At 45.6% G+C, this 21,250-nt stretch overlaps 1 protein-coding gene across 2 annotated transcripts in view; it reads right to left on the reverse strand.

Moving 5' to 3' along the window:
• The window catches only part of OLFM2 (olfactomedin 2), a 78,772-nt gene extending 72,445 nt beyond the window's left edge, over positions 1 to 6,327 (reverse strand). Inside the window, exon 1 of one of the 2 annotated variants that reach the window (XM_053582261.1) lies at positions 5,944 to 6,327. In XM_053582261.1, coding sequence (XP_053438236.1) covers positions 5,944 to 6,009 — 66 coding nt within the window. In that variant the 5' untranslated portion in view covers positions 6,010 to 6,327. Of the gene's footprint in view, positions 1 to 5,924 lie in introns of both variants that reach the window. The other variant, XM_053582262.1, reaches the window with a different exon arrangement.
• Between the last annotated feature and the right edge of the window lie 14,923 nt (positions 6,328 to 21,250).

Below are 21,250 nucleotides of genomic sequence, written 5' to 3' on the forward strand. Positions count from 1 at the left end.
CCTTCTTGCACTCAGGAACACTAGACAGCATTTCATCACTCTATGTGGGGGCCATTTATGACAGCAAAATCACCAAGAAACAACACAAAAATGCGAAAAACTTGGCACTAAATAGACTGTGGGAAAGATACTTGTGTATAGTATGAAAGTTGAAACAAGAAGGCAGAGTGTTGCCTTGGGCTCAGCTGAGGAGGTGCACACTGGGTTACTCTGTGCATGTCCACAAATGACTACACTGAATGTTGATATTAGAGTATAAACAAATTGTAACAATTCAGCAAACTTGCCAATACGAAATCAGTGAATAATGAGGCTCAACTATGCACAACTAGGAGTGGAATCAGTAGCTCATAGGAGAGATATTAATGATTCTTTTTTACTTAGCAAAATATTTTTGAGGTTCACCCACATTGTAGCATAGATTGGTATGTTTCCTTTTTACTGTTGAATGTCATTCTATTGTATGGATGTACCACAGTTGTTTATCCCCTCTGAGTGATGGGCTTTTGGATTGTTTCATTATGAAAAATGCTGCTATGAATATTCCCATACAGTTCTTTCCATGGACATGCACTTTTATTTCTCTTGGATAGATGGAATTGTTGGGTTTTAGGGGACTCTTTGGGAAGAGTCTTTGAAACTCTTTTTTGTGTTGTTTCTTGGTGTGTGGTGTGTGGATAAAGTTGTGAGAAAGATGCTGGGGATGAAGACATATTGATGTTCTCAGACAAGAGTTCCCTAAAAGAATCATTAATATCTCTCCTATGAGCTACTGATTCCACTCCTAGTTGTGCATAGTTGAGCCTCATTATTCACTGATTTCACAAGATTCGGTGTGGTCATTTGTGGGCTCCTCAGCTGAGCCCAAGGCAACACTCTGCCTTCTTGTTTCAACTTTCATACTATACACAAGTATATTTCCCACAGTCTATTTAGTGCCAAGTTTTTCGCATTTTTGTGTTGTTTCTTGGTGACTTTGCTGTCATAAATGGCCCCCAAATAGAGTGATGAAATGCTGTCTAGTGCTCCTGAGTGCAAGAAGGCCATGATGAGACTGGCGCTGTGGCTCACGCCTATATCCTAGCACTCTGGGAGGCCAACGTGGATAGATTGCCTGAGCTCATGAGTTCGAGACCAGCCTGAGCAAGAGCAAGACCCCTGTCCCTAAAAATAGCTGGGCGTTGTGGCAGGCATTTAAATATTATTTATCTTGGTTACTGAATCTTTTGGAATCTCCTTAAATTTTGTGTTTTGTTTTTTTTTGAGACAGAGTCTTGCTCTGTTGCTCAGGCTAGAATGCAATGGCATCAGCTGGGCGTGGCGGCTCACACCTATAATCCTAGCACTCTGGAAGACCGAGGCAGGTGGATTGCCTTGACCTCAGAGGTTCAAGACTAGCCTGAGCCAGAGTGAGACCCCCGTCTCTAGAAAAAAAAAATCCAGGCATTGTGGTGGGTGTCTGTAGGCCCATCTACTTGGAAGGCGCGGCAAGAGAATCACTTCAGCCCAAGAGTTGGAGGTTGCTGTGAGCTATCATGCCACGGCACTCTACTAAGGGTGACAAAGTGAGACTCTGTCTCAATAATAAATAAATAAATAAACAAACAAATAAAAGAAAGGAAAAAATAAAAAACCTTCAAACTAAGACAATTGAAAACCAACTGAAAGCAAAAATTAAAAAAAAAAAAAAGAATAAAATGGCATCCTCATACCTCTCTGTAACCTCAAACTTAAGGGTTTAAGTGATCCCCTGCCTCGAATTCCCAAGGGCTAGGATTATAGGCACAAGCCATCACATCTGCCCTAATTTTGAATTTTCTTAAAATATGTATTAAAATATTTTTTATCTTGGTTACTGGATCTTTTGGCATTCCCTTAAATTTTGCACCCAAAAGCGAATGCCTCATTTGCCTTACCCTGGCCTGGGCTCCCTCCCACCTCTGTACACACACACACACACACACGCACGCACGCACGCTCATGTACACACAACATAACTCAGGTGCAAACCCAGGCACCTTCACATGGACACACAGTCCCCGCACAAACCTCATTCTACCACTAGATGTCGCCCAAGTTCCTTAATCTCACGCCCAGCACCAAACCAGATCTTCCCCACACTCACTCTCTGGGTATCTTTAAGATCTCCTTTCACTTTCCTCCACCTGGGACATTTAACATATTCTAAATGAGCCCAGGGAGAACCGAGTCTCAACTCTAAATACTATTATTATTATTCTTATACTGGTGTGGAATTACAGGCATAGGTAAAGAAGATATGTTTTCTTTTTTGCAGAGACAGAGTCTCACTTTATGGCCCTGGGTAGAGTGCCGTGGCATCACACAGCTCACAGCAACCTCCAACTCCTGGGCTTAAGCGATTCTCTTGCCTCAGCCTCCCAAGTAGCTGGGACTACAGGCGCCCGCCACAACGCCCAGCTATTTTTTGGTTGCAGTTCAGCGGGGGCCGGGTTTGAACCTGCCACCCTCTGTATATGGGGCCCACGCCTTACCAACTGAGCCACAGGCGCCGCCCAAGATATGTTTTCTTGATGTCTCCAATTCCAGAGTAAGGAGAATCCTACGGTTTGAGAAAAAGACTCTTCCTGTATGAAGGAGTCCATTCATCCATCCATCTATTCAAAAGATATTTGCTGAGGATTCACTGTGTGCCAGGCTCTATTGTAGGCACTGGAAAGACAATAAAGCTCACTGGACCCCAACAGATAAGCTGCTGCTCTAGAGGGAAGACAAATGACAAATGAATAGACAAATCATAGAAATGTAGCAACAAGGACAATGAAGAAAAATATCAGGGTAAACGCTCAAAGAGTAGCAGTGAAGGGGACTATTTTAGACAACTGTTCAGAGCAGCCCTCTCAAGGGAGGTGCCATTTAAGCAGAAAAAAGAGAGGGAGTCAAGTGTAGCTACCTGGGAGAACAGTGTCCTAGGCAGAAGGAATGGAAGATGCAAAAGCCCCAAGGCATGTGATCTAAACTGAATTATGCCCCCTCTCATCCTGAGGGTACTCCAAGAAAGAATTGACCCCAAACTCAGATAGTGCCAAAGATGTAGATAGATCTTAGGGAGGACTTCCCAGGGGTCAGGAAGAAGACATCTTCCCCACAGGGAAGATGGTGGGGCTTGGAGCTGTTGAGCTCTCAGGTAGCCAGAATCCAGAACATATTGGTCAGATCCTGGATGAATGTACAAAGCCTCTGATAGGTCCTACTTTCCTGTTCTCTGGGTCAAAGCCAAACTCCTGTCCTCAGCCTGCAGGTTTTTAAGTGGCCTAACCTCTCCCATCATCCCTATCCTCATCTACCCTCATCCTTCCCTCTGCTTACTCACCTCCAGCCACAGCAGCCTTCTCACTGCTTCTGAAACACACCAAGCTAGCTCCCATCCTAGGGCCTTTGCACTTGTCATTCCTCCTCCCTTAAATGCTCTTTCCCTGGCCACCCACAAGATTCCTTCTCTCACTTCCTTCAGGTGTCATCACAAATACCACTTCCTTAGAGACACCTTTCCTGCCCACACCTACCTCCATCTCTCTTTAATCCTCTCAACACTATTTATTATTCTTCATGCCACTTGTACTATATTATATATTTATTTAGTTGTTGGCACTGTATTATATATTTATTCGGTTCTTGTCTCTCTACTCGACTTGTCTCTCTACTTGTCTCTTGTCTCTCTCCTCGAGCCAGAAGGTCAGCTCGAGGAGACCAGGGATATGACGACTTGGTTTGTGGCTGTATCCCCAGTGCTTAAGCATATCTGTTGACTGATGAATGGATGAATGGTTTCTAGGAAAGACACCTGGCGGAACCCAAGGTCCTTCAGGAACTGGTGAAGAGGTCTCTGGGAACTGATAGAGGAAGCGGCCAGGAGTCAAGGAGGGCGCCAGAGTGTCCTCTTTGCAGATGCCTCCCTACCCTGGGACCCCAGGCTGGCGGTTGAGACTTGTTTTAGGATCGTGTAGTGCCGGAAGTGACCACCTGGAGGCACTACAGCCTCTGGCGGGACTCTACAGCCCCGCCCTAACTGATTACCTTATTTAGCCACACCCCTATATGCCGCTTAGCCCCGCCCCTAACATATCTCCCTTGTACCCCTGGGGTCTTTAGGATTTATCCCCCAATAGCGCCTCTCACAGCAAACGCTGACACCCCAGCCAATCTTGGTGAGAAGACAGGAACTCTAAAATTCCCTAAGGGCTAGCAGGGGTCAGGGAAAAATTCCAGGAGGTAATTCCAAGGACCCAAATTCCACATTCATTTTCCCCAGCAGTTTCTCAAGTGTATGCCTCTTTAGGTCTCTTTTCTCTCTCAGGTCGTTCTCTCTTTGCTTCTCTCCACTTACATATCAATTGAGCGCCTAGCGTGGCACACTCCCCATCCCACCCAGTGTGGGGGGGTGCTGAGATGGAGAAACGGACGGGCAAGGGAGGGGACCACCACAACCTTTCTCCTTGTGGCCTGGAAATCCTTCTGTCTAAACTCTACCCTCCATCCCTTCCAACACCCCACTCTGGGTGAGGACAAGGACTTGATCAGGAAAGGGAAGGTGCCCAGACTGTTTTTCCTCTGAGTTTCTACCTGAAACACCCATGCAGCACAATGTCTACACAGGCACTGTTTACACCCATGGAGTAGATTATTTAACAAGAGTCTACGCCTCTGGGTTCAGGAGCCCCACTGCCTCAGTTCAATCCTATCTCTGCCACTTCTGAACTTGAGCAAGTGACTTAACTTTTCGGTGCCTCAGTTTCCCTATCTATAAAATGGGGGTAACAATAGCACACACTAGTAGGGAGCTGAGAGAATTAAATGCCTAAGTTCGTGATGTGTGCTTCAAATAGCACTCCGCACATAATAAGTACTTAATGAATGTTCGCTGTCATTATAAAGATTGTTTTATTATTTTTGATCCTGGTTTGCCTCTAAGCTACTGCAGATACGAGAACTTGGGGGTGCTCCCACCCACTGCAAGATGGAGGAGGAAAAAGGTTTCCCAAGAGCTGAAGAGAGCGTAGAAGCTCCACATTCTGCAAGGCTCTCCAAGCCTGCCCAAGAGATGGGTACCCGAGGGAGGTAGACGCGCTTCTGTAAGGGCATGAATGGGTGTGCTAGCAGCCAACGTACACGTGCATGGATGGACACGTTTACACACACAGACCTTGCACACGTTCCCTCAATTAGAGCTAGGGAGCTCAAAGGCACAGAATGGCAGTCACCTCAAAGCTCTCACACAGCCACACACCTGTTCACACGTATTGTACAACACAGGCATGGAGACACCGTCACACACAGACCCTCCTGCACGTACACCCTCTCCTGATCACATCCCAACTCACGCACAGTTAGGCAAACCACCCACACAGCCACAAATACAAACTCCCCTCAGTCCCACCCAGCCACGACACAAAGACACACGCGTTTACCCTGAACACCCCCCACCCAAGCAACTCACACGCATCCCTGTCAGTCACTCTCACTTAAGTCCCACCCCCTTTCCCACATTGAGTGTGCAGCGAGGAGCAGGGGGCTTCAGAAACCAGACCCCTTGGACATCATGGGGAAGTGAAGGGTAAGCGACACCCCAAAGCACCCTGAAGTTTCCCACCCAACCCCTCTCAGCTTCAGCGAGATGGCGGGCTGCGGGCTCCGGGTCACTCAGGGGTTAAGAACCCCGAAGCCGTCCAAACCATCCCAGCTTGAGGCCCATTTGAAGTCCCCCCCCTCACAGCCTCGTTCGTCCCCAAGCCAGGATGGATGTCCCAGCCCCTCCCCCGCTGCGACCCCCTAACCCTCACCCCTAGCCACCCTGCAGCTCCAGGGGGCTTATGGAAACCCAAATCCCGTTTCTCCAGGGCCCCTCGGAGCCCCCCTACTCTCCTGGAGCTTCCCCGCGACCGCACCTGCACGCCGGGCCCCTACCTGTCCCGCGAGGCCTGAGCACAGCTGTAGCAGCAGCAGCAGCGGCGGGACCGTGAGCGGCCACATGACGCGCCCCTAGCTCGGCGTCCGGTCTCCCTGTCCACCCTAGCGGCGCCCGGGCGCGAGGACCGCCACCATGCGCGACCCCGCCCGCTGGCCCGGGCGACCCTCGGCCGCCGCAGCCGCCGCGGTCTCTCCACCTCGCCAGCGGCCGGGATTCCGCCGTGCCCGGCTCCCTCGCTCTCTCCCAGTCTTTGTTGCCGGCTCCGCCCCCTGCCCCGCCCCCTGCTTGTCTTCTGGCAAAGACAGAGCAGGGTCAAGGTGGGGTGAGCCGGGAAGTGGGGAGCTGGCACCAGCAGGGAGAGCTGAAGGGACCAGACCCGGCAGCGCCTCCCCTCACCAGACTGTTCTTGAAGCTGGTCGCGGAGATCGGTGAGATCCGGGAGGGGGAGCCCGTCATGTGTTTGTCAATTTCACCCTCCCCAAACAGTATCCACTTAGAAGATGGAGATGGGAGGGGACCGGGTGCGGTGGGACGAAGAAGTCTGTAGCAAAGAAGAAAAATTATGAGTCCCTCCCCCCAAAAAAGGAACTCAAGAATCAACAGAGAAACTGAGGCAGAGTCTGAGATTGGAAGTCGGGAGAGGTGTCAACACCCGGACTAGAAGAACCCGGCAGACATGGAGACCGGGAGTGAGAGGGTGAAAATGAGGGTCAGGAGGCTGGAAACGAAACAGACAGACCGGAGGAGAATGGGGGTGGCCAACTGTGTGAGCATGGCCTCCAAATGCATCTCATTTTCCCTCTTTCTGGGCCCTATTCCCCATTGGCCCTCCCGCTGGAAGCCTCCCCGCCTCTGCCACACCTGGGACAGTTTCTCCTCGATCTCTCAATAGTCCAAGATGAGAAACCAGATCTCCAGAGAGAATCAAAATATTATCACCATCTTTATGTGAACCATTTGCATATGAAGGGTGTCCTTCTCCCGTCAGCTTTGTTTTGGGAGGCTCACCAGCCTTTCTTTCTCTGCCTCTCCTCCTTCAAAAGGAGTCCCTAAGTCACCTTCCCTCCCCACAGCTCCTCAACAGCTTTTGCGGGGATGGGAGGAGCAAGTCAGTCCCCTTCTGAAGGAATCAGACATAAAACATGGGTGATGAGGAAGCCTGGCATTTTTCTGACTCTACCCTCAGATGACACAAGTTATTGATGGTTTTGTCAGGCCAACAGTGGCCTGACAAGAGATTCGTGCCCAGCAAATCTGGGTTCAACTCTGGGTCTGTCACTTCTTGGTCATGTGATCTTAGGCAGAGTGTTCCCTCTTTTAGAAGACCTGTTTCTGCTGGGTCCATTGGCTCACACCTGTAATCCCAGCACTTTGGGTTTCCTCAGGTGGGAGGATCACTTGAGGCTAAGAGTTCAAGACCAGCCTGGGCAATATCACAAGACCCCATCTCTATGAAAAATTAGCTGCAGGTAGTGGCACATGTCTGTAATCCCAGCTACTTGGGAGGCAGGATGTGCCACTACACTCCAGCCTGAGTGACAAAGTGAGATACCCCTCTCTTTAAAAAACCCGGGTAGGGGAAAGAAGTCCTGTTTTGGCACAGAGTTGGTGGGAGACATCTGTGACTTATAAACAAATAGAGCACCTAGCCAGAACTTAATCACCAGAGTGCATTACCACAATGACATAGGGTTGAGGACACTGGCCATGGGATGTGGCCACAAAACAGAACCTGAGCAGGGGAAGACATCACATCCATTCTTCTACCTCCTTTTCCAAATGAGAGGTGGTCTTTTGTTGACTCCTCAGGCCAACTAGCTGTAGGCATGGTAGAGAAGGAGGATATTGGTTGGTAGAACATGCAAGGTCTTTACCAAGAGTGGGGCCCTTTGTTACAGTTGCATCAGGACCATGAACAATGTCCTCCTAGGACTCTGATCACTGAGATGGGCATTGTCATGACCAAGCTATATAGCCTGTGTTATATGATTGGACTTTGATCATTATGCTCTGAGATCCATTTCCCACCTTTCCCCCGTTTCTCTCTGCAGCAGGAGAAATGACTCCTATAAACTACATTTCCCAGATTCCTTTGACACTGACAAACTATGTTTCCCAAGTTTCCCTTCATCTGGTTAGGCTCAGCCATGGAAGGTCTGGAGGGAGAATGGAGGATGGGAGGAAAGGAGAAGCCAGAATATTTCTCACTTCCCATTTTGAGTATCTCTAGCAGTGGTTGTTGTGTCTCCTCTGTGGTCACAGTCCTGCTAAATAGTTTCCACCATGGTTTAACCCCTGCAGTCTCACTGCAGCTCTTGGACCTTGGTAACAACCTCCTCTCTTTGTTGTTTCAGCCCTTGGGAAGATGGTGGCTGACTACTCTGGAGTTGATTCACCTTTTCAGCTTGCTCTTTTTTGTTGTTTTTGTTGTTTGTTTGTTTTTTATAGAGACAAGGTCTTGCTCTATCCCCTATGCTAGAGTACAGTGGTATGATCATAGCTTACTGCAACCTCAAACTCCTGGACTCAAGTGACTCTCCTACCTCAGCCTTCTGATTAGCTGAGACTACAGGCACACCATAGCACCCACCTAATTTTTAACTTTAATTTTTCTTTTTTTTCTTTTCTTTTTTTCTTTTTTTTTTTTTTTAGAAACAGGGTGCGGCTATGTTGCCCAGGCTGGTCTTGAGCTCCTGGGTTTGAGTGATTCTCCTGCCTCAGCCTCTCAAGTAGCTGGAACTACAGGCACCCACCACAACACCTGGCTTATTTTTCTATTTTTAGTAGAGATGGGGTTTCACTCTTGCCCAGACTGGTCTCTACCTCTTGAGCTCAAGTAATCCACCTGCCTCCCCGGGCTCCTAGAGTTCTAGGATTACAGGTGTGCGCTAACATGTCTGGCCAGCCTGTTTTTCTGACTGGAGCCTAACCAGTACGTTTAATGCCATGGTCATGGACTGCTGAGATCAGTGGCAATCTCAGTCTCCTGATCACATTGTGGTCAGTACTATGGTAGCCACTGGTCATCCTTGGCTGTGTTGTAGTCATTGTGGTGACTACCCTTGAAGCCACTTTCCTGAATACCTTGTCCTCGGTATGGCAATCAATGTCCTGGTGCTATGGTCATTGTTCTGAGCTTACTTTAGATAATGATCTGGCCATGCTGTGGCAAAAGTATGATCAGGTTATACTGTGGCCAAGGCCATACTTAGAGTCCTGGTGGCACTGTTGTCAGCTTTGAAGTCAGCATTGTGGTCAGTGTTATGATGAGCACAGTGTCTACAATGTAGTGGTCAGAATAAAGGGCCATCAATGAAGAGAGATCAGAATCAACTTCTCAAGGATCTCATGGAAAAATTCATCAACCAGGTGACTCAGAATCTGGCACCAGGCAACATTCATTCTGCACAACATGTAGGAAGTAGGGTGGAGGGGCGTTATCTCATCATCTGGCCACTGGGTTTTCCTAATTGGTGCTTGGGCAGCCATTGGGTCTGATTTCCTGTGACCCATTCATGTGCCCAATCGGAGGAAGATATACCCCAGGCCTTAGTTTCCTCACACCTGCAAAAAGCCTAGCATTGAGAAAATGATCAAGAAGTTAATAAGTGAATGAATGTATACTTTGATATCTACACATGCCTTTAGTCTTGCTGGTCTTTCTGTATTTTGTTTAGGGCTCCTTTGATAGCAATTGGTAGAAACTCAACATGAAAGCAAAAAAGAATATCTATGATCTCATTTAACTTAAAAAAAAAAAAATAACAATCTTGGCTCAGCACCCGTGGCTCAAGTGGCTAAGGCGCCAGCCACATACACCTGAGCTGGCAGGTTCGAATCCAGCCCAGGCCCTCCAAACAACAATGACAGCTGCAACCAAAAAACAGCTGGGCATTGTGGGGGGCGCCTGTGGTCCCAGCTACTTGGGAGGCAGAGGCAGGAGAATCACTTGAGCCCAGGAGTTGGAGGTTGCTGTGAGCTGTGATGCTGCAGTACTCTACTTAGGGTGACAGCTTGAGGCTCTTTCCAAATAAATAAATAAATAAATATAACAATCTGGGGTAATGGAATTCAGGCATGGTTGGAACCAGGGGTTCTGTTATATCATCAGGATTCTCTTTCTCAGTATCTCATCTCTCATTTCTCATTTCATGCTATCTCCTAAAAAGGATTCTCTTTCAGCCAAGAAGTGACAAAGGTCATTCCCAGAAGCTTCTACTTGCATAGATATTTTTTCAAACTCAGCAATATCAGCAAAAAGAGAGCCTGAAAAATAAGACTCATATGATCTTATTCCAAGTGATGAGACCATCCTGCATCAATCATGTGTTCAGAGGAATTAATTCCATGGCTTGGCCAGACCTGGCTAACAGATGATGCCCCTGGAGCCAGAGAGTGAAGTTAGTGTCTTACTCAACCTACATGGGATTAAGAGGATATGGATCTTCAACTGTTAAAAGAGGGAAAGAACAGTATACAAGGAAACCCAAAAGATGATGGGTTGGCTCTTGGCACCATCCCATCCTCCTAACGTACATTCCTTTATTGCATAGTCTGCAAAACAAAAATGCTTCCAGACTCCCTTGCAGCTAGACTTCTTTATGCCAGTTAGGTTCTGTCTATTAGATCCATGAGAAGTGGGTGGAAGTTACTTTCCTGCTATGTTGATAAAAGCAACCAAGCACAGCTGTGAAAACATCAGATTTTCCTGCAACAATGTTTCTGTTTCCATTTACAAGCATCAACAGCTTTTGCTGAAAGGTGGCTGAGGTAACAATAATGGCAACTTCCAAATTTCTAAATTGCAAGTATGGTGGTATATTATTTTTTAAAAATAGCTTTATTGAGGGCCAGGCAAAGTAACTCATATCTATAATCCTAGCACTCTGCAAGGCCAAAATGAAAGGATCACTTGAGGTCAGGAATTCAAGACTAACCTGAGCAAGAGTGAGACCCTGTCTCTACTAAAGACAGAAAATTAGCCAGGGATTATGGTGGGCACCTGTAGTCTCAGCTACTTGGGAGGCTGAGGCAGGAGAATCACTTAAACTCAAGAGTCTGAGTTTGTGAACTATGATGACACCGTGGCACTCTAGCTAAGGCAACAAAACAAGAAAAAATAGCTTTATTGAGATATAATGCACATACCATACAATTCACCCTTTAAAGTATACAAGTCAATGGTTTTTGGTGTATTACATTATTAACTTTAAATTGTGTTTGTAATTTTAACCATTTTTAAGCATGCAATTCAGTGACATTAATTACTTTCTCTGTCTTCTGCAACCATTACTATCTTTTTCCAGATATTACACCTCAAAAAGAAATTCTTGAACCATTAGGTAGTAATCTCCCTATTCTCCCCTTCCCCAGCCTCTGGAAACCTCTAATCCAGTATTTCCCAACCTTTTTGGCACCAGGGACCAAGTTTCATGGAAGACAATTTTTTTCTACGGACCAGGGATAGGGGACATTGTTGCTGTCCACTGGCCTAGTCAGAGATACGGAGGCAGACACTGCAGACAAAATGAATGATTCATTAAGGGATGGCTGGTGCTCGCTCAGGCACAGCAGCAAATGGCTGTTCTTATTCACATTCTTATATACCCAAAATCATCAGATAGAAATAATCCAAGAACAAGGAAGACAAAAGGTAAAGATGTCTTATCAGAGTTAATCCAGCAAAGTACGTACACACCTTTCTAAACCAAGAATATCTTGTTTAGAAATAAATAATAATGGAGATGAACCACAAAGGGCTGGGTTGTCTGTTCTGTTTGCCTACTTCTCTATATGATTAACTGAAAGTTTTTTGTGTAAATAGAGGTAGGGGTTTAAGTGCAACGGTCCATTGCCCGAGGCAGATGCTCTGTCTCCAGCTATGACTTGGTGAGAGCCCTCCAGGATATTCTTTCCTTTAAGGCGTGACTGCCTGCATTTTTTCAGCAAAGCCACTTATGTGAGCTGGGGGAGAATATCCCCCCAAACTCATACTAGCCCAAGTCCTGGAAATGTCCCTTCTGAGGGTCTCATAACTTCAAGGAGCACAAAGGAGACTGATTCACCTACAAGGGTGCGGTGGACTGTGCCCCTTCAGGGCATTCAATTGTCATAAAGAGCTTGCAACCTACAATCCTCCCATGTGCAGTTTACAGTAGGGTTTGAGCTCCTATGAGAATCTAATACCGTCACTGATGGGACAGGAGGGGGAGCTCAGATTGTAAACAAAGATGAAGCTTCACTTGCCTGCTCTCCAGTCTGCTGCTCACCTCCTGCTGTGCAGCCAGGTTCCTCACAGGCCATGGACCCCATATGTCTGCAGCCCAGGGGCTGGGACCACAGTTCTAATCTACTTTCTGTCTCTATGAATGTGCCTTTCGTGTCTAGCTTCTTTCATTTAATATAATGTTTTCATGTCACAGCATTATCAGAACTTTGTACCTTTTATGGCTAAATAACATTCCATCATACCAATAAGATGTGTTTTTTAAAGCATTTATGGTCATGTATTCTGAAGTCAACATTCCCTAGTGGGTAATTCTCCATCTTCTTGCCAATAATAGAGGCAGAAATTCTAGGTGGGCCAGTTGGGAGGTGATATTTTGTAGCAAGTCATCTTATGGGCTTGACTTAGAGCTCCATCCTCAGTGTTGCTTCTGTAAGCACCAAGTTGGCTGATTTTCGTTCTTGTTTCTCACAGATACATCCTGAATGATATATGGTCGGAATGTTAATTTCCCTTATTTGTCTGGAGAGAACCTCATCATCCGTGAGGCACTAACACCCAGGATACACATGATATGACAGATCCCTTCCATATCATTCTTGAAATATCCCTTTAAAAACACCCATCCCTGGCCTGGCGCCTGTAGTTCGGTGGCTAGGGCGCTGGCCACATACACTGGGGCTAGCAGGTTCGAACTCAGCCCAGGCCTGCCAAACAACAATGACAACTACAACAACAACAACAACAACAAAAATAAATAAAGGAGACTCCTCTCCCTCATTGCTTGCTATTCCTTTAAACAAACAAACAAAAAAGTCCATCCCAGGCCAGGCGTGGTGGCTCACACTGTAATCCCGGCACTCTGGGAGGCTAAGGAGGGTGGATTGCTTGAGCTCATGAGTTTGATACCAGCCTGAGCTGAAGTGAGACTCTATCTCTAAAAATAGCCAGCCATTGTGGCCGGCACCTGCAGTCCCAGCTACTTGGGAGGCTAAAGCAAGAGAATCACTTGAACCCAAGAGTTTGAGGTTGCTGTGAGTTATGATGCCATAGCACTCTACCAAGGGTTGACAAAGTGAAACTGTCTCAAAAAAAATTCATCAGAACTCATTGAGCTCCAGTGAAGCCCTTAATACTGGCCGAATCCTCCCCATGCATCGCTACTTGAAGTTTTACAACAACCCTGCAAGGTAAGGATTATTATCTCCAATTATTTATTTATTTTTTATTTTTTTTAATTTCAGATTAATATGAGGGTACAAAACAATTAGATTATATTATTTGCATTAATTGTGTAAAGTCCAAGTTGTAGTTGTGTCCTGTACCCAAGAAGTGTGTCATATATCCTTACATTGTGCCCATTATGTGAGAGCACACCAATCCCCTCTCCTTCTCTCTCCCTTCTCCCCTTAGTTATTTATTTTTCTGCAAGAATGTTCATAGCAACTTTATTCCTCGTAGCACATACCAAGATGAATGGGTAAATAAAATGTGGCATATCCATATGATCCCTATTTATTTATTTTAAAGACAAGGTCTCACTCTGTCTCCCAAGCTAGAGAGCATTGGACTCAAGTGAAGTGATCCTCCTCCCTCAGCCTCCTGAGTAGCTAGGACTACAAGCAAGCATCACCATGCTCAGTTAATTTTTAAATTTTTTGTATAGTTGGGGGGGGGGTCTCAGTGTATTGCCCAGGCTGGTCTTGAACTCCTGGCCTCAGGGAATCCTCCTGCCTCAGCCTCTTAATGTGCTAGGATTACAGGTGTGAGCCACTGTGCCTGGCCTATTATCTCCAATTTAACACATCTGCCATGTGAGTTGTATTTAACTTATGCTAATTTTTAGCCTGGGACCACCTATCTTGACCTAATAAAACACCATAACCCCAAGAGCAAAAAAAAATTTTCCTAGCATGGCAGTCCATGTGTTAAAAATGAAAAATTTGCATATCACAAAATCCCAAGATCAGAGATGTTGGCGTGGATGTGGAGAAAAGGGAACACTTCTACACTGCTGATGGGAATGCAAATTAATACATTCCTTTTGGAAAGATGTTTGGAGAACACTTAGAGATCTAAAAATAGACCTGCCGTTCAATCCTATAATTCCTCTTCTAGGTATATACCCAGAAGACCAAAAATCACATTACAACAAAGATATTTGCACCAGAATGTTTATTGCAGCCCAATTCACAATTGCTAAGTCATGGAAAAAGCCCAAGTGCCCATTGATCCACGAATGGATTAATAAACTGTGGTATATGTACACCATGGAATATTATGCAGCCTTAAAGAAGGATGGAGACCTTACCTCTTTCACGTTTACATGGATGGAGCTGGAACATATTCTTCTTAGTAAAGTATCTCAAGAAAGGAAGAAAAAGTATCCAATGTACTCAGCCCTACTATGAAACTAATTTTTGGCTTTCATATGAAAGCTATAACCCAGTTATAACCTAAGAATATGGGGAATGGGGAGAGGGAGGGGAAGGAGGGGGGATGATGGGCAGAGGGAGGGTGATAGGTGGTATTACACCTGCGGTGCAACTTAGAAGAGTACATGTGAAACTTAGTAAATGTAGAATATAATTGTCTTAACACAATAACTAAGAAAATGCCAGGAAGGCTATATTAACCAGTGTGATGAAAATGTGTCAAACTGTTTATAAAACCAATGTTTGGTGCCCCATGATCGCATTAATGTACACAGCTATGATTTAATATTAATAAAAAAATCTAAAATAGTGGAACAATGAAAATTGCAAGGTATAATATTTTTGTTCAGTGAGTGCACATTTTAATTCAGACATGAGATAAGTTTCTGAATTCAAGTACCTTTGAAATTGAAATTCATTGCTCTTTTTCATTAATTACTCAAAAATTAAATAAAATATCAAGAAAATTTAAAAAATGGGGTGGCGCCTGTGGCTCAAGGAGTAGGGCGCCAGTCCCATATGCTGGAGGTGGCGGGTTCAAACCTAGCCCTGGCCAAAAACCAAAAAAAAAAAAAAAAAGAAAATTTAAAAAATGAAAAATTTGAGGCTCAGAGATGTTAAGTAACTTACCCAAGGTCACCCAGTTATGAAGGGCAGACAGAGGACTCGTTATGCCTACTCAAAGCCAGCCTATGACTTCTATAGCACTATATTGAGTTATTGGTAGTACATCTTTTTTTTTTTCCCTGCCCGGCTATTTTTGTTGTTGTTGTTGTTGTTGCAGTTGTCATTGTTGTTTAGCTGGCCCAGGCAGGGTTTGAACCCACCAGCCTGGGTGTATGTGGCCAGCACCCTAGCCACTGAGCTACAAGCGCCATCCATGCTGTACATCTTTCTTTCTCCCATTAAACACTCATAGACAACTGAGGCTCAGTCCTTCTGGGGACCCCTGGGAGACAGAATAGAACATATCTACCTCAGAGCTGCTGTCCCACTGAGGGTGAGGAGCATGGCTATTTATTCTCTAGATCCCACATGTCCCAGTGGGAGGGCTGCTCTCAGGGCCATGAGCAGCTCAGGACTTCTGGGTTGGCCTGCATGTGAACAAGAAATCTTTCAGGCTGGAAGCAGTGTGCCCAAGAACAAGTGTGAGCTGAGAGAATTCTGAGTGTCTGCCTCAGACCCATTTTTCAGGCTAAGATATCAAGAAAAGCTATGATAATAATTTGGTTCATGCCTGACTCCAACTCAAGGCTCTTTATGCTGTGGTTGCAGGGGACTACCTGGCCTGGCTGCACCTAGGTGAGCTGAGTGCTATCCCAGCCCCTGCATCTCCACTGTGATTACTCAAGAGCCCTCCAAGTACAGGTTTCCCAATCTCTTCCCTCCAAGAGCCCTCACAAAAAAAATATCACAACCTGACCTCAAGCAATCCTCCTACCTCAGCCTGTAACTCCAGCAACTTGGGAGACTGAGGCAGGAGGATCGCTTGAGACTAGGAGTTTGAGACTAGCCTGGTCAACACAGTGAGATACCATCTATTAAAAATAAAATAAAAATTATCCAGGTGTGGTGGTGCATTCTTATAATCCAAGCTACTTGGGAGGCTGAAGCAAGAGGATCACTTAAGCCCAGGAGTTCAAGTTTAAGTGAGCTATGATTGGGTCACTGTACTCCATGGAGCTTGATAGAGAAAGACTCGGTCTTTATTACTTTTTTTAATTTTATTTATTTATTATTATTATTTATTTTTTTTTTTTTTTTGCAGTTTTTGGCCAGGGCTCAGCTTGAACCCACCACCTCCAGCATCTGGGACCGGTGCCCTACTCCTTTGAGCCACATGTGCCGTCCAGTGGGTAGTGGGTAGGGTGCCAGCCCCATATACCGAGGGTGGCAAGTTCTAAACCCGCTGCTGGCCAAACTGCAACAAAAAAATAGCTAGGCATTGTGGTGGGCGCCTGTGGTCCCAGCTACTTGGGAGGCTGAGGCAAGAGAATCACCTAAGCCCAGAAGTTGAATGTTGCTGTGAGCAGTGTGATGCCACGGCACTCTACCAAGAGCAATAAAGTGAGATTCTGTCTCTACAAAAAAAAAAGAAAGAAAGAAAGAAAAAGTAAGGGAAAAAAGCACACATCACCACACAGTACATCTATCCATAGCACACACACAGATTTATAAGACATGTAGTTAATAATGTGAACCACACACCCACAATACAGTCACACAAGACAGGCAGAGAGTTCACACACCAACAGACCCACAGGGGCCCATGATGCAGATGTCCTCTGACATGCAAAGCCCAGGCAGCGTGGGAATGAGGCTACGATCAGGGAACCAAGTGGCCAGGATGACTCAGGAGGACTTTTTGGGGCAGGAGGAGGAGGGAAAGAGGGAAGGAGGGCAAGCGTCCAGCGCATGTGGTTCATATTACAGGTCTGGGAATTGAGGGATGAGCTGGCAGGAAAAGGAGAGGCAGTAATGCTTCTCAGCCCTACCAAAGCAGGAAGGAGTAAGGCCTTAATTGAGGTTACGCGGCTGGATCTTGGCTTAGAAGTACAGAAGCTCCTGCTGCATAGTGGTATACCCCAAGCCAGTCCCAGGCAGGGTTCTTTTCAACCCCTGCAATTGTCCCAGAAGGGGTTTCATAAGAGAGGAAAGTGAGGCTCAGAGAAGTGAAGCTACTTGCCTGAGGTCACACAGCAAGGAAGTGGTAGAGCTGGGATTTGAACCCAAGTCTCTGTGCAGCCCTCACCTCTACCCAACCCCATGGGAGATGAAAAGACTCCTCTATATGAGCCACAAAAATAGATCAAGTACTCATACCATACTGCACTGGATTTGAACTAGAACATGTTCAATATTGTACCAGTTAGAGGTCATTTAAAAACCTGCCAAAGCATGTGTGTCATCCATGGATACCGTCCTTCATATGCAGTAAACGTAGAAAAACATTCTAAGACAATAATTCCCACATTGGGGAGTGAGTGTTTAATGGGGATGGAATTCCAGTTTGGGAAGATGAAAATGTTCTGGAGATGGAGGGTGGTTATCGTCACACTACAATGAGAATATACTTAAATGCCACTGAACTATACACTTAAAAATGGTTAAGACAGTAAATTTTATACTACGTATATTTTACCACAACATAAAAATGTTTTAAAGTTCCCCATACTGCCTAAACATGGTGATAAAAATAAAGAGATGCAGTGGCAGAAATGTATAAAAGGGGCATCAATTGTGTGTGCAAAGGTTTATTTCTTAGCCAGGGTGATGAGCACATGAGTATTCATGTGGTGGGTGGTGGACATTGTTTTAAGTGTTTGGGGGTTTTTTTGGTTTGTTTGTTTTTTTTTTTTTTGTAGACTGAATCTTACTTTGTTCCCCTTGGTAGAGTGCCATGGCATCATAGCTCAAAGCAACCTTAAACTCTTGGGCTCAAGTGATCCTCTTGCCTCAGCCTCCCAGGTAGCTGGGACTACGGGCACCAGTCACAACTGTCCAGCTATTTTTAGATATGGGGGTCTTGCTCTTGCTCAGGCTGGTCTCAAACCTGTGAACTCAGGCAATCCACCCACCTGGGCCTCCCAGAGTGCTAGGATTACAGGAGTGAACCACCGGACCCGGCCTTGTTTATTCTATTTTAACTAATTTAACTCTCATACAGTTCAATACTGTAGGTGGTTTTATTTCTTTTTTTTGAGACAGAGTCTAACTTTGTCACTCCCATGGCATCATAGCTCCCAGCAACCTCAAACTCTTCGGCTCAAGCGAACTTCTTGCCTCAGTCTCCTGAGTAGCTGGGACTACAGGTGCCCACAACACCACCTGGCTATTTTTAGAGACACGGTTTTGCCCTAGATCCACCTGTCTCAGCCTTCCAGAGTGCTAAGATTATAGGCATGAGCCACCATGTCCAGCCTTATAGGTGTTTTTTGTTTGTTTGCTTTTACTTTTTAGAGTCAGGATCTCCCTCTCTCATTTAGGCATCATTATGGCTCACTTTAATTTTTAACTCATACGCTCAAGCCACCCTCCTGCTTCAGCTTCCTGAGTAGCTGAGACTGCAATCTTACAGCTACATCTGACTATTTTTTAATTTTTTTGTAAAGACAGGGATCTTGCTAAGTTGCCCAGTCTGATCTCAAACTCCTGACTTCAAGGAATCCTTCCAACTCAGTCTCCCAAAGAGCTGGAATTATGGATGTGAGCCACCACGCCCAGCCACCATAGGTGTTATTTTCTTTTCTTTTTCTTTCTTTCTTTCTTTCTTTTTTTTTTTGGAGACAGAGTCTCACTTTGTTGACCTCGGTAGAGTGCCATGGCAGCACAGCTCTCAGCAACCTCCAGCTCTTAGGCTTAGGCAATTCTCTTGCCTCAGCCTCCCAAGTAGCTGGGATTACAGGTGCCCGCCACAACACCTAGCTATTTTTTGTTGTTGTTGTAGTTTGGCGGGGGCCAGGTTTAAACATGCCACCCTCGGTATATGGGGCCGGCACCCTACTCACTGAGTCACAGGCAACGCCCCCCCCTTTTTTTTTGAATCTCACTATGTCACCCTCAGTACAGTGCCATGGTGTCACAGCTCACAGCAACTTCAAATTCTTCGGCTTAAGCGATCCTCTTGCCTCAGCCTCCCAAGTAGCTGGGACTATAGGCATCCACCAGAACATCCGGCCATTTTGTTGTTGTTGTTGTTGTTATTGTTTAGCAGGCCAGGGCTGGGTTAGAACACGCCAGCCCTTGTGTATGTGGCTGGTGCCCTAACCACTGAGCTACGAGTGCTGAGCCGTAGGTGTTATTTTCTGCCCCACTTTACATCTGCAGAGACTGGGGAGGAAGCTGGGACTTGAACCAGCTGATTTGTCTCCAATGATTATGCAGTACTGCCTACATGCACTTTCCAGATTTTATTCATCAGTTTTGTAAGAATATGAATGTATCTGAGAAGGTTTTGTCCTGGCTGGTAAGGGTCACAGAGGACTTTCCAGGGTGCTGGAAAGTGTCTATATTTTGTTTGAGTCATAGATACGTAAGTGTAGACAGTTGTTATGTTATGTCTTTCTTAGGATTGGTGAATCTTGTTATATATAATGTTTATCTCAATGAAAACAAATTTTTAAAAAGAAATGTGCCCTACCAGGCGAGGTGGCTCAAACCTGTAATCCTACCACTTTGGGAGTCTGAGGTTGCAGGGAGCCATGATGATGTCACTGCACTCTAGTAACAGAGTGAGACCCTATCTAAAAAAAAAAAGAGAGAGAAAGAAATATACCCAGTCCCTAATCCAGCAATCTCACTTCTGAATATATAGCCAAAAGAATTGAAAGCAGGAACTTGAAGAGATATTTGTATGTCCATGTGCTAGCAGCATTATTCACAATCACCACTCTTGGCCACTCTTGGCAGCAACCCAAATGTTTATCCACAGAGGAATGGATGAACAAAATACGGCGTATTCAAATAATGAAATACTATTTAGCCTTCAAAAGGAAAGAAATTCTGATCCTTTTGTAGTTCATAAGTGTGATTTGGACTTTTATATGCCTCTGTGTATGCCTCCCATCACATTACGCATCTGATGGGGTAAAATTTTGAGATAGACAGTCTGCCATTTTTGTCCTTTGTTGGCAAAGTCTCTTTCCTGCTTCTCAAAAAAATAAAAAATAAAATAAAAAGAAGGAAGGAAGAAAGGAAAAAAGAAAAAGGGAAAAAGGAAATTCTTACACCTGCTACAACATGAATAAGGCGTGAGGACATTACACTCAGGGAAATACACCAGACTGAGAATGACAAATCCTATGTGATTCTGCTTAGAGAAGGTCCCTAGAATCATCAGATTCATAGAGAAAGAAAGCAGAGTAGTGGGTGCCAGGGGCTAGGGGCCGGAGATGGTGAGTTAGTATTTCATGCAAAGTTTCACTCTTAAAAATGGTTAAGATGCTAAATCTTATTATGCGTTTTTTGCCACAATTAAAAATAAAATGTAAACTATGCCAAGGGGAGATGGGTTGCATAAAAGAGAAGAACCAGGCTCGGCACCTGTGGCTCAAGCGGCTAAGGCTCCAGCCACATACACCTGAGCTGGCGGGTTCGAATCCAGCCCGGCCCGCCAAACAACAATGACGGCTAGAACCAAAAAATAGCCGGGTGTTGTGGTGGGCGCCTGTAGTCCCAGCTACTTGGGAGGCAGAGACAGGAGACTTGCTTGAGCCCAGGAGTTTGAGGTTGCTGTGAGCTATGATGTCATAGCACTCTACCCAGGGCAATAGCTTGAGGCTCTGTCTCAAAAAAAAAAGAGAGAGAAGAACCAGGGTGAAGGGAGGAAGACCAGCCTCTTGGGGTCCATCTGCTCAGCTTCCTCTGCCTCCCTAGGACCTCTCTGGTTACCTTTAGGGTCAGGCTCACCCTGATGTGGGTTAGGGTGATCATTAAGAAAGAGAATACACGTAAAATGCTGAAGGTGGATCCTCATGGCAAGTGCCTGCCTGCAAATGTTTTTGTCAGCACCTCCAGGCATGGCTACGTGAGACATTTACATGACTCCCTTGTCTGTATGAGCCTTTCCTTCAAGGATGTCTCCTTGAGGAACCCTTCCCTGACCACCCTGTCTCAAAGAATATCCCTTCCCACCTCCTGCCT

This window comes from Nycticebus coucang, chromosome 3 (assembly GCF_027406575.1).
Source record: "Nycticebus coucang isolate mNycCou1 chromosome 3, mNycCou1.pri, whole genome shotgun sequence".
Classification (NCBI taxonomy): Eukaryota; Metazoa; Chordata; class Mammalia; order Primates; family Lorisidae; genus Nycticebus; species Nycticebus coucang.